This window comes from Narcine bancroftii, chromosome 1 (genome assembly GCF_036971445.1).
Source record: "Narcine bancroftii isolate sNarBan1 chromosome 1, sNarBan1.hap1, whole genome shotgun sequence".
In the NCBI taxonomy this organism is placed as follows: Eukaryota; Metazoa; Chordata; class Chondrichthyes; order Torpediniformes; family Narcinidae; genus Narcine; species Narcine bancroftii.
In genome coordinates, this window is record NC_091469.1 from 289,692,736 (window position 1) to 289,706,946 (window position 14,211).

Here is a 14,211-nt window from a genome sequence, read left to right on the forward strand (position 1 = left end):
AGTAGAGTCAGTCTTCAAGTATCACTCTCTACCTTCGGGCTGCATGAAGACCAGCACCTTTAGGTTCATGGTTCCTACCTTGAAGAAGGTTTCGTGCTCGATATATTGGTTATATACCACTGAAAGCTCAGTGGTTAGAGCACTGTTTTGTGAACCTGGGGTTATGAGTTCGTTCCTCACTGGGGCCTCATTTCTGTGCGGGTCTCTGGATGAGGTGGACACTCTCTGTCTTCCTTATGGTAGACAAAGTTAAAGAATTTCTAAATGTAGTATTACGTGACAATATGGAACCTTTACCTTCAACCCTCCCTTGGATGCTGCAAGACCTGCTGAGTTCCTCCAGCATTTCTGTTTTCTCTACAATCACAGGCTTTTTCTAGAATCGAGAGTAGAATCTTTCCAACAGCCATCAGGCTCTTGAACCTCCTCCTGTTAACTGCTCCGACTCCACAAAAGGACTGTCTGCATGGTTGTATGAGGATAACTGTGACTGTTTCAGATTTATTGTCCGAGTGCAGACATGACATCACATACAACCTTGTGGGTGAGGCAGATTTACCAAAAAAATGTACAAGATGCTCTTCTACTTACAAAGGATCGACTTACAATTTTTCAAAGTTATGATCGGGTGAATCTGTACTTTGAATTTCGATCTGTTCCAGCGCTTGTGATATGCGGTAGGCTATGCTCTCACAATGCCGGGCAATATTTCAGTGCTTTCAACTGTGTATGTTTAATGGTAGGCTAGACTACGGTGGTCGGTATGTTGTGGTATTCTTTTTCAACTTACAGTTTTTCCACTTACGATGGTTTTTGTCCAGAATGTAACCCCATCGTAAGTGGAGAAGCACCTGCATATTAAAAAAAAATTATATCTAACTTGTGTATTTATGCCTCTTTTAATCATGTTTACTGTTATAGTTTTCCTTTGCATTTACTTGTTCGGCTGCAGCAAGTAAGAATTTTTGGCGCTTGTATACATTGTTGAGCGTGTATCTGGAGCTTATCTGGATTTGATCTGTGGCTGGGAAGTAGCTGGTGAAGTGGAGTAGAGTGCTTATTCCAAGCACTTCCCATCCTCTGAGGAATCATTATCTTGATTTGACAGTTCTAGATGACTGGTATCAGCGTTCCACAACATTCCACTGCCAATGTGTGGTTACCACAGCTTTCTCCTGGCTAGAGTCCCATTCCAAATGCTCGAGACCTTGACCAACTTCCTTCACTGTCTTGTCCACTTGTGGTCCAGGGGAGCAGTGGAGGAGCCTGGGTGCTCGTGGCACAGATTAAACAAGGAATTTTCCAAAACCTTCAGTGGGAGGATGTTCCTCATAAGACATAGTTGGGGGGAAATGTTTTCTGCCAGAGGGTCATAACTTGTTGGGAGTAGAGATATTGCCCACAACCGAGGTGGGGACAGGTGATCTCGGCACAATGGGAGAGGGCCATGGGAAACAAGTAATAGTGGGTGAACATTGAGACCGGAGGGATTCTGTGTCAGACAGCGTCAGTGGAGAGAGATAGTCAGACAGTGATTTAGTCGGGGCCCTTGATTGAATCTGACCCAAAATGTACACTAACCATTTCTCCCCATGGATGCTGCCTGCCCCACTGAGTCTCTCCAACATCTTGATGGTTCACTCAAGGTTCCAGTGTCTGCATCTCTTGTGTTTCAGAATGAAAAATAGGAACTGAGGACCTATCCCACCCACCACCTTCCCTTCAAACCCCCCCCCCCCCACCCCTTGCACTAACCTATATATACCAAAAAATTCCAGAGTCTGCATTTGCTGGGTTTCAGAATGTGGAGCTGAGAACATTAACTAATTGCATTGGGTTAAGAGGCCCATCCAACCCCAGCTACACTTCCTTCACCCCCCAACCTCGTCTGGAAGAATATTTATTAAAAGGATGCCCCCCCCACCCCCAAATCATAGAACTATAGAACACTCCAGAACAGAAACAGGCCCCTTCAATCCTTCTAGTTTGTACTGAACCATTTTTGCCTAGTCCCACTGACCTCCACCTTGTCCATACCCCTCCTGTCAATGTACAAATTCTTTTTTAACTGTTAAAAATTAGCCCGCATTCACCACCTCAGCTGGCAGCTTGTTCCACACTGCCACCACTCTGTGTGTGAAGAGGTTCCCCCTCATGTTCCCCCTAAACTTTTCCCTTTTGTTTTAACCCCTAGATTCCAACAGTTGGAATCTAGGGGTTAAAACACTTTTCACCCTTAACCCATGTCCTCTGGTTTGTATCTCACCTACCCTCAGTGGAAAAAACTGACCTACATTTACTCTGTCTATCCCCCTCATAAATTTTAAATAGCTCTATCAAATCTCCCCTCATTCGTCTATGCTCCAGGGAATAAAGTGCTGACCTATTTCTCCTTTCCCTGTAACTCCGTTCCTGAAGTCAGAATGGAGATTCACCGATGTGACATCATGCCCCACCAGGTTCAAGAATAGAACATTACAGCACCATGCAGGCCCTTCAACCCAGGATGCTATGCCAAACTATATAAACTTACTCAACAATCTAAATCTTCCCTAGCCCACACCCTTAATTTCCTGCCTCCATCGTTTCATTCCTGCCATTATCAAACTCCTATAAATGAACCTCCCACCAGTAAAACTATGTTGCGTTTGTTCCCTCCCAACTCATCTCTCCCTGTAATACTGCACTTCTCTAGTGCATCTTAATTGTACTGTATATGAGATGTCTACTAGACTGCTCACCAAACAACATCTATCACTGCACTTGGTACATATGAATTTGATCTTGAGATCCTCAGAGAGATGAACTTGCTAATGTGAACTTCCACAGGTGTACTAGATCTCCAAATGGGACCCCTGCCCAAACTTGCTGTGTAGGTATCCTGTTAAATATTGGGTACTACTCAGCCCGAAGTTCTGGTTGTTCTTTTTCCCCACAACCCGCCGAGTTCAGATTTCAGATTTATTGTCAGAGTATATACATGACATCACATACAACCCAAAGATTCTTTATCCTGTAGGCCAGGCAGAATGACCATTAATTGCTGGTGCAAAACAAAATTGTGCTCAATGTACACATGTAAACAAATAAAGAAATGTAAACAGACTGACTGTGCAAAACAGAGAGAGAGAAAAAAAATCAATAAAGTGCCCAAGTAAGAGTCCTTAAATGAGTCTTTGGTTGAGTTTGTTGTTGAGGAGTCTGGTGGAGGAGGGGGAGCAGCTGTTCCTGAACCTGGTGGGGTGAGTCTTCTGGCACCGATACCTCTCTCCTGATGGCAGCAGTGAGAACAGAGTGTGTGCTGGGTGGTGAGAGTCTTTGATGTTTGCTGCTGCTCTCCGATGGCAGTGTTCCCAGTAGATCAATAGCTGGGTGGGGTGGGGGGGGGGGGTGTGGTTTGCCCATGATGTCCTGACCAGTGTTCACTACCTTTTGCAGGGCTTTCTGCTCAGGGGTATTGGTGTCCCCAAACCAGACTAGTCAGCACACTTTCCACCATACATTACACAGCTCCTCCAGCAGATTGTTTCATCCAACTCCACTTTGATCATAAGTAACCTTTTCCCCTGTCAAAGGAAAAGGAAACTTTAAACTTTTGTAAACCGGACTTCTCACCTTTAAGAAGGTCACAGACAAGTCGAAGATGGTATTTTTAGCCAGGCGTGTGAGAAAGGGTGAGGAGCATGGGGGGAGGATTGGAGAGGGTGGGTCTGTACTGCTGCACAGGAGCCCGAGTTGGCCTCACTCTGTCCGAATGAGATTGCTGGCTTAACAACAAATAGTTGACTTTTTTTTAAATGGAAGCCACGAATCGGGTTACGCTGTCCCGGCAGTGAGTTTGCTGACAGCTTTTTCTGCCACAGTAACCCAATGCGCTGGCAAGCTGACCAGCCAAAGCCCTTCGTCAAAGTTTGGGATTCATGTTGCAAGCCAGATGTGCTGGATTTACTGAAGCGGAACGTTTGGTCTGGGGTTGTACGTTGTCTCAGCTTTAGTTTCTACTCAGCCTCGGAGAGGCCAGTCTGACGGGAAACGAGTTGGATGTATTTAAATCCCTTCTAAATCAGTGCAGTACACTGCGACTGAGCCTGCAGAGGGGCTAACACTCAATTGAAATCTCTCTCTGCTCTCTTTCTCTCTCTCTCTCTCTCTCTCTCTCTCTCTCTCTGCCTGCTTCTCTCTGCTCTCACTCTCTGCCTGCTTCTCTCTCTCTCTCTCTTTCCCTTCCCCCTTTCTCCACCTCCCTATGGCAATGGCTACTGCATAGCATGGATGGTGAGATTGATATTTACAGACATCTCACTTGGTTGAAAAGGGTGAGTATATTCTGTTCCCGAACTTGGAGAAATCTGTGGATGTTTAACAGTTTGCCCTGAATTCACTTCTCTCCTCCTCTCACCTTGAGTGGATTTATTGTTGCTTTGCTAATTCTAAACCTTATAATTACGGAACCAACTTTTCCAAAAACCTACATTTCAAAGTTTGCATCTTGACGTGATTACAATACTTCGTTGGTTTAAAGTTTGCTTAAATGTTTATGTAGGTCTTGTGATGCATGCCTTTTTACAAAATACACTTGTGGTGGAAGTTCTGCGGTAATGCAGCTTGTGGACAGAGAGGGGTGGCTGGACAGTTGATCTTGCATTCAACCCACCAGACTACAGATCAGGAAATAGCTCACATTTCTGTGTGATTGGAGCCGTGTGTTTGGGGCGGTGGGTAACTGGACTCAAACCAGTGCTGTCTAGAGTCATGGAGGGGATGAAGGGGGTGTGTGAGGCTGCAGCTCCCATCTCTATGTTTAAAACAGCATGCACCGTCCGCAGAGAAATACCAGGCTGCGACTCGTAAAGTGGGATCTTGTTCCAAGAGTGGGAAAACTGGTCGGTGTTTGTACAGCAATCTCGGAGTGTGGGTCAGGAGAGGCAAAAGGAAAATTCCTTTGTTGTCATGTACTGATACACAAAATTAAATATTATCCAAAATTGGTCACTTTTTGCTTGCTTCTGAGGTGTACACAGGACACCACGAGCCCAGCGCCCTGACAATTGTAAGAACGTAAGAAATAGGAGCAGGAGTCGGCCATCCGGCTCGTCCAGCCTGCTCCGCCAGTTGAGATCATGCTGATCTGATGATGGCCTCATCCCCACTGACCTGCTTTTTCTCCATATCCCTTAATTCCCCAACTATGTAGAAAACTATCCAACCTTTTCTTAAAAATATTTACTGAGGTCACCTTCAATGGGCAGCAAATTCCACAGATTCACTGCCCTCTGGGAAAAGCATCTCCATCCTAAATCTATACCCTGAATCTTGAGGCAATATCCCCTAGTTCTGGTCTCTTCTAACAATGGGAACAACTTGCCTACTTCAATCTTTTCTATGCCTTTCATAATCTTATAGAAACAAGATCCCCCTCTCATTCTATTAAATTCCAGTGAGTACAGACCCATACGGCCCAATCTCTCCTTGTATGCCAGTCAGTGAAAGAGGAGGAGGAGAGAGTCCCTCCAGAGATGTTGAGTGTCTGTGCATTCTCCTCCTGTGCTCCTGCAGCCATTCAACCTCCTGTCCATTCCAGCAGTGATCCCAAGCTCCTGGTTCCCGACTTCCTGATACAATCAAGAAGCCGTCGGTGCCCGAGACCCTTTGGGAGCCCAGCTTGCCATCGGCACTCTCACGGATCCCGGTCCCAAGAGCTGGTTCCCCACAAGTGTCGGACTCTGGCTTTACCTTACTCTTAATTTAGTCTATGTGTAGTCTGAGTCCAGCGTGTTCTTTGAATGAAGTGATAGGAGAAGGTATTCGGTTCAACAGTCAATTTATTACACAGCACAAGAATAAAACTTAACAGAGCTCTGGGTCACTCATTAGTTCATAGGTCACCTGCACAGTGAGCTACTCCCCAAGACTGACCCCTATTGTCCAGTTGGTTCAGTTTATATAGGTCAACCTTATCATACAGAACAAAAGTTGGCTTCCTTTGCTAGATTTCATTATCATACAGAACAAAAGTTGTCTTCCTTTGCTAGATCTTTTTGCATAAGGGTTATCACAAGTCATCTCCTGTTTTGCAGATATCTGGGGTGTAGCACTCCCATCTTAATCCTCCAGGCCAGACTATCCTGTTGTGTTGATCAGAAATTAATTCATCCCCAGATATTTCTAATCACCATTCTGTTCTTGTCTGGCCAATTTCTGCTGTTCTCTTTAACACCTACTCATGCCTTAATCTTCCTCCTAGACTGGTTTTCCATTCCCTTTGTTTCTTGCAGGCCATTCTTTGTTCTGGTCTGGCCTGTGTCTCCTGTGCTACTCACCACCTCCTTCAGTTTGAGCATTCCTCCTAAATCGTTTTATGCATTTCCTCTCCCTGTATTTTGGAGCAGACAATTTTGCTCAGCCAACTTTGCTCCATACTGTGATTGCCACTTAATCACATTCCTTTTTCCCTGAACCATGCAGTAAATATACACTTATTAATTAATCATTTATTTCATACTGTTTTAACCCCTAGATTCCAACACAAGCCAGACTCTAGCGGCCCATGGCCTGGTGCGAGCCACTGAGCCCCTCATTGGTCTGCTGCTGTGGTTCCCAACCCTGCAGGGTCCTCTCCCGGGCCCTCAGTCTCAGCGGAGCTGGGTAGGAGTGGGCATTCTCCCACTTTGGTGCCCTGTGCCCAGAGCTCAGGCTAAGGTTCTCCAGTACTGAAGTGGGGAGGTTATGTTGCAGTTGTATAAGACATTGGTGAGGCCCCATTTGTAGCGTTGTGCTCAGTGTGGGTCACTGCGCTGCAGGAAAGATGTCATCAAGCTGGAAAAGGAGCAGAGAAGATTTACGAGGATGTTGACAGGACTCAGGGGTGGGGGGTGCTGAGCTGCAGAGAGAGGTTGAGCAGGCTGGGGCTTTATTCCTTGGAATCGAAACACAGAAGTGTTGGAGGAATTCTGCCAGACTCACTGCGTCCATAGAAGGTAAAAGTACATTACTGATGATTCGGAACTCAGCCTTTCCTCAAGATGTGAGTGAACAAAGACAGGCTCTGAATTAAACGGGGAGGAATGGGAGGGGGAGGAGTCCAGACCAACAGACAAAAGGTGTTAATTGGAGATGATAAGAGGAAAGATGATCATTGATTTTACTCTGTGAAAGGAGTCCTGGAAAAGGGAAGAGAGAGACAGACAGACAGCGTTAGAGGAAAGGAAACAGGGGGAAGAAGATGGGGGGGCATTTCTAATGGAAACTGGAGAAGTCGGTTAATACCATCCAGTTGGAAGCTACCCAGTCGGAAGATGAAGTGTTGTTCCTCCAATTTGCGGGTAGTCTCAGTCTGGCAGGGTGTGAGACCATAGACAGACATGTCGGCAAGGAAATGGGGCGGAGAATTGAAATGGGTGGTCACTGGAAGATACTCCGCTATTGCAGTGGACAGAGCAGCAGTGCTCAGCAAAGCGATCTCTCAGTCTGTGTCCAGTCTCTCCAATGTAGAGGAGACCACAACGGGAGCACCAGACACAGTAGATGACCCCCGCAGGTTCACAAATGAAGTGTTGCTTCACTTGGAAGGACTGTTTGGGGCCCCAAATGTTGGAGAGGTAAGAGGTGTGGGCACAGGTCTCAGGGGAAGGTGCCAATGGGGCAATTGGTGGGGTGCTGTGTTGAGTCATTTGATTGACGATAGCTCCTAATTTGCAGGTTGCATCCCTATTCTTGCTTAAGAGTTGAGGTCTTACAGGAGTTGGTCTAGAACAAGCCTGCACTGGCGATAGCACCTTTAATGGAACCAAGATAATCTGATATCTGATACAGTACAATGTGGAGATGTTAAGAAAGTTGACTGATATTTCCATCAAAGAGAGATTTTCAGGAAGAAAATATTAATTTATAAAGTATTTAATCAGTTTAATTTGAAGCCCACAGTGCATTGCAGCCAATGAAGTATTCGAGAAAGAAAGCAGGCTCTTCACCCTATCTAGTCCAAGCTGACCCTGTTGGATGGTCGTCCACCTCTTTACAAAATGCAGATTCGCTATGAGTATGTGGAGAAGGATTCAAGGGTCCATGTCACAGTTCAAACCCAGCAGCAGCGGGACAGAGGCCTTTCTGATCTACGGGCTGTTCCTAGGGACCCACACAGAGTCAGATGACAAGAACTGCTGGAAGACCACCATCAATTCGGTGAAAATTGCACATTGATCTGCCAAAAATCTAATGGTTTTCCAGCCCACAGAGATGTGGGTGAGGGAACGCTGCTGGCTGGCACATTCCAGGCTGCAGGAGTACGTGCTGAGGGACACACTGAGGCCTGGCTCAGCCAACGCGAGGGCACTGTGGGGAAGGACCACAGTCTAGAGTCCTTCCGTTACTGGGCACTGAGGGACCGAGACCAAGGGGAAGCCCCTCAATCATCAGAGAGGAGAGTAATGACGACGTGTCACAGGGGTGTAACTATGTAAATAGAAATGAACATAACAATGTGCAGTGCTGGGAATGTATGGATGTGAAACTTTCTTGGAGCGGTATTCTTTTTGAAAAATAGTTTATTGAGAACAAAGTCTATTAATGATTTAAAAAAGTGGGGACCTTGTTGCCTCGGCACTAGTTCCATTTACCTGCATTGGACCCACATCCCTCTGTATCCTCCCAGTCCATGGACCAAATGCCTTCTAAATTGTCCCCATCTCTACCACTTCCTCTGGCAGCTCGTTCCACACACCCACCATGCCCCTTTCATTCCTTCACCTCTTATCTTAAACTTCTACCCTGATCAAAGGACTGTGCTCATTCACTTTATCCTCGGCCCTAGTGATTTTCTAAACCTCCATAGGGTCGCCCCTTAGCCTCAGGGTTGTCTGCACCGAACACGGCATCCAAATCAAACTACTGCTGGCACTGGATAGACATCCCTCTTCTCCCTGTATATTGTGCCTCACTGAACCCTGAAATGATGGCCAGCTAGGAGGGGTATCAGAAAGCTGGAAAGGGCGCAGAAAGGATTCACAAGGATGCTGCTGGGGCTGGTGGCTCTGAGTTACAGGGAGAGGGTGGATGGGATGGGAATGTAGGAGGCTGAAGGTAGTTGGGGGGGGTGGAAAGAGGGGGTTTATAAAATTAAGAGGGGCATGGAAAAGGTGAATGGTTACAGTCTAGATCTAAAACCAGACGGCATAGATTTAAGGTGAGAGGCGAAAGATTTAAAGAGGACCTGAGGGGCGGGACAAGCGCCAGAAATTATATCTAGACAGGTTCATGGATAGGAAAGGATAAGATATCAGTCTTCACAGTAGAATACATTAATACCATACCAGACTCTCAAAGGTCTCTGGGAAGAGAAGTGAGTGCTGGGAAGAGAAATGAGTGCTGGGAAGATCACGAGAGAGAAGGCCTGCAAGAAGCTAAGTGTTCTCAAGGTAGAGAAGTCTCCTGGACCAGATCGAATGCACTTTTGGGTTCGAAAGGAGTTCGCTGCAGAGATTGTGGAGGCATTGGTAATGATCCAGGAATCAATGGATTCTGGCAGACTATTATTTAGATGGGGAGAACATTCAAAATTCCAAGGTGCAAAAGGACCTGGGAGTCCTCATGCAGGATACCCTAAAGCAGTGGTTCTTCACCTTTTTCTTCCCACTCACATACCACTTTAAGTAATCCCTATGCCATCGGTGCTCTGTGCTTAGTAAGGAATTGCCTAAAGTGGGATGTGGGTGGAAAGAAAAGTTTGAAAACCACTGTTTTAGTCATCCCTCATTGACTCATTATGTGCATGGTTTCAGAACTTCAAAGGAAATGAACCAATTACAATTTTTCTCAAGCAAAATATTTCAGTAACAATTGGGTCTAGAGCAGTGATTCTCAGCCTTCCCTTCCCACTCATATCCCACCTTAAGCAATCCCTAACTAATCACAGAGCACCAATGGTGAAGGGATTACTTAAAGTGGGATGTGACTAGGGAAAAAGTTTGAAAACCACTGCTCTAGACCAGTGGTACTCAACATTTTTCTTTCCACCCATATAATATTTTAAGTATCATTGAGTTCGATTGGCGCATGCACAAGAGTTAAGCACCCTGACAATATTGAATTCACGCCCTTGACTCTCGCGCATGCATCGACCGAACTCCAATACGCGAACCCAATGCCCATGCGCCAACCAAAGACTTGCGCAATCGCACCAAAATCAAGATGGCGTACCCAGGATGCCGACTAACAAGGTAAGTACACATATTTTGGCTCTTACATGCTCTGTATCCCTGTTATAGTTTGTCAAGTACAAAATAAACAGTGTAAATTTTATATTTTTTCTTGTATGTTTTTTAAAAATTTGCTCATATGCGCAGATGAATGTAGGTGGCAAGACGGGGAGTACCTTTATGTAAATGTATTTCAACTGCAATTTCCATTAATGTTTATATGATATCTTAAAAGCTTCCACCTTGACCAACCAATACATCACCCTATCGCACCACATGTACTACTTGTTATATCGATGAAATAACATGCAGCATTTCAGACTTAAAACCTTGTTTTTGTGTTTTCATTGTTGGATGAAGCATTGTGTTAAGGTGCTGTCTATTCTCCTGGGTTATCACAAATATTCCCATAGCATAGATTCTTAGAGTTGCACAGCCTGGAAACAGGCCCTTCAGCCCATCATTGTCCCTGCTGACCAAGATTCCAATCTATGCTAATCCCATTTCCCGGTATTTGGCCCATACACCATTGAACCTTTCCCATCCATGTACCTGTCAAAATGATTTTTTTAAATGTAACTGTTCCCATCTCTACCACTTCCCCTGGCCCTTGGTGTCCTTTCCGTCGTCAACAGACTGAGTTTGGCTACAGCCCTATTTGTTTGACCATACCTTAGTGTGAGAAAGTGTTCTCCGATTAACTCCAAAAGTTTTATCGCAATCCTCTTCTTCTCACCTGCCTCCTGCAAGATGGTTGGGTCAGGGGCTATTTAAATTAAGTCTTTCTGCTTGAGGTCACTGAATCAGACTTTATTGTCATGAACATGTCACTAAATTTGTTGTTTTGTGGCAGCATCACAGGTGCAAAAAAATTGCTACAAATTACATATTAAAAATAAATTAGTACAAAAGAAGAGAAAGTGAGGTGGTCTCTGTGGCTCATTGTCCGTTCAGAAATCTGATGGTGGAGGGGAAGAAGCTGTTTTTGTACCATTGGTGTTCAACGTTAAGCTCCTGTACCTCCTTCCCGATAGTAGCCGTGAGAAGAGGGAATGGACTGGGTGGTGGGGGGCCCTTGAGGTAGAGACTGCTTTATTAAGACTCTGCCTCTTGTAGATGACCTTAATGGAGTGAAGACTGATGCCTATAATGGCACTGGCCGAGTTCACAACTCTCTGTAGCCTTTTCCTGTCCTGTGCATTGGCACCTCCGTACCAGTCAGTGATGCAGCCAGTCCAAATGCTTTCCACGTTACATCTGTAGAAATTCAGAAGCATTTAGAAGCTTTTTTGCTCAGCTAATTGGCTTTACATATTGTGGGGGAGATCATCAAAGTGATGGACTATTGGCAGAAATAGCATTTAACAGGCCGAATTCAAGACTGGATCCTACTCGCTGCCACATACTCTAACAGAAATGCGACAAGCCTCAAGTTTGTGCTGGGCTTTGTGGGAGGGGTGGGGGGGAGCATGGGCAGAGAGCACAAGGTGGGAGGGGGATGAAGGACTACCCATTCAACTTCCTAAACTCATGTGACCAGGCACCAGCTTTGAGCAAGAAGCCTCCCAATGTATCCTGCCCCCAGCTCATTTTATTTACCTGTGGTCTGTTCAAAGCCAGCCTTCCCTGTGGTGAACGATGCTGGTTTGTGGAGTTTTGATGGAGCTTGATTGTTGATTTTGTTTCGTGTCCAGGGAAATCATCGGGTTGCGGGCAACAATGAGACCTGCCAGGACCGGTTGACACGCTTGGAGAGTGATCGGGAGTGCCTGGTGCTGCAGGTGGGTGAGCTGGCTGCTACATCTGGCACATGTCTGGTGCCAGGGGATGGCCGCACAGTCTAGAAATTCCGTCGCTGCCTTCTAAATATATTGATCTCGGGCTGCCCGTAAAAAGCCCCAGAAAGAACACTGGCTTCTGTAGTGCTACCAAGTGCAAGACCAGGTTGCACCAATTTCAGCCCAGGATACTGTACTGGCTTTCTGTAAGGTCTGGCTGTCATCATAGTTGTCATCTCAGTGGCCAGCTCACAAAAGGAGTGTTTTTTTTAAAATATATATATCAAGGAGCACTCTTCCAGCCACTGGCAAGTGCTGCTGCAATGATTTAGGCTGGGGTAGGGTGAGGGGAATGTGCTCCCATGGGGACAGAGGAACGTGTGCTATGTCCAAAGGAGGCAGGTCCTTTGAACAAGATGGGATGGCTGAGATCCTTTTGCACAGGTGCCCAGTACTCCTGGCAGAGGTTGCAGGGGGGTGTCCACAGGATTTTGATCACAGTCTCTGAATTCCTGGTCGTTGGTAGAGCAGACACATTCCTAGGTCTGGCTATTTCTGCTCCAGTGGGAGCAAAAGTGGTCTCAGGGTCTCAGAGAGCACAGAATCAGGCCCTTCAGCCCTTCCTATTCATGCTGACCATCACACCCATCCAGTGGTTTAGTTTGCCAGCCCTTGGTCCATAACCTGATGGCTCTAGATACCAGAATATTGTGAGAGTCGCATATTCCACCACCCCCTTATTGTGTCCCAGATTCCAATCATCCTCTTGCTAAAAACAGCTTTTGTACAGCCCCTAAACCTCCCAATCTAAAACCTAAACTCTCTGGTTATACAAAGTTTTTGATAAGGCTCCACATGAAAGGTTAATAAGGAAGGTTCAGTCACTAGGGATTAATAGAGAAATAGTAAAATGGGTCAAGAGGTGGCTGGAGGAGAGACAGCAGAGGATCATGGTGGACAACTGTCTGTCAGGATGGAAGCCTGTGACGAGTGGAGTACCTCAAGGATCAGTGCTAGGTCCCCTGTTGTTCATAATTTATATTAATGATTTGGATGATGGGGTGGTTAACTGGGTAAGTAAATACGCAGATGATACGAAAATAGAGCGAGTGGTGGATAGCGAGGAAGGTTTTCAGGGATTACAGAAGGATTTGGTTTGGAGAGTTGGGCTGAAAGATGGCAGATGGAATTTAATGTAGAGAAGTGTGAGGTGCTTCATTTTGGTAAAAATAGTCAAAATAGGGCATATGTAGTAAAGGGGAGGACATTGGGGAATGCTCAAGTATAAAGAGATCTTGGAGTTATGGTGCAGGGTTCCTTTAATGTGGATCCTCATGCTGACAGAGTGATTAAGAAAGCATTTGGTATGCTGGCCTTCATAAATCATAGCATAGAGTGTAGGAGCTGGGAAGTGATGTTGTGACTGTTTAAGGCGTTGGTGAGGCCAAGTTTGGAGTATTGTGTTCAGTTCTGGTCTCCAAATTATAGGAAGGATATAGATAAGGTGGAGAGGGTGCAGAGAAGATTTACAAAGATGTTGCCTGGCTTAAAATACCTAGAGTACAGAGAAAGATTGAAGAGGTTAGGACTTTATTCCTTTAAACGTAGACAGTTAAGAGGGGATTTGATAGAGGTGTTTAAAATTATGAAGGGAGTAGATAGACTAGATGCAAATAGGCTCTTCCCCCTAAGAGCAGGGGAGGTTGAAACAAGAGGACACAAGTTGAGGGTAAAGGGGCAAAATTTTAGGAGAAATATTAGAGAATGCTTCTTCACTCAGAGAGTGGTGGCTGAATGGAATAATCTTCCAGAGGAAATAGTTGAGGCAGAGTCAATTCTTTCATTTAAGAGGAGGCTGGATATTTACATGGATAAGAGGGGGTTAGAGAGTTATGGACAGAGAATAGGTGGGGGGAGCTAGCGGAGTTGTTTGAGTAAACTGGCGTGAACTTGTAGGGCCAAGATGGCCTGTTTCCATGCCATAAGCTGTTGTTACTTGTGTAATGGTTGAGTTTTGGACACCAATTTTTCAGGTCAAATTTGGGGAGGTCAACTTTTTCATAGATACTACTTTGACCGCGGATAAGTACCTGTGTCATTCAAAGAGTTGGGGACTCGAATGGCCAGGTCAGGGTGGTAAGTCCATGTTCATGGCATCAGGTGCTCAGATGGGTGGCGGCCAAGGCAGGGGTTCACGAACGTGGCATCGGGAGCTTGGACAATACGAAGATCCACAGATG

The 14,211-nt window shown here is 45.7% G+C and overlaps 1 protein-coding gene across 13 annotated transcripts in view; it reads left to right on the forward strand.

Moving 5' to 3' along the window:
- The window catches only part of ppfibp2a (PPFIA binding protein 2a), a 156,421-nt gene that overhangs the window by 69,360 nt on the left and 72,850 nt on the right, over nt 1-14,211 (forward strand). For 12 of the 13 annotated variants that reach the window (XM_069903068.1, XM_069903077.1, XM_069903073.1 and 9 more), the window contains one exon: nt 11,888-11,974. In XM_069903068.1, coding sequence (XP_069759169.1) covers nt 11,888-11,974 — 87 coding nt within the window. Of the gene's footprint in view, nt 1-4,090; nt 4,317-11,887; nt 11,975-14,211 lie in introns of those variants that run through there. The other variant, XM_069903124.1, reaches the window with a different exon arrangement.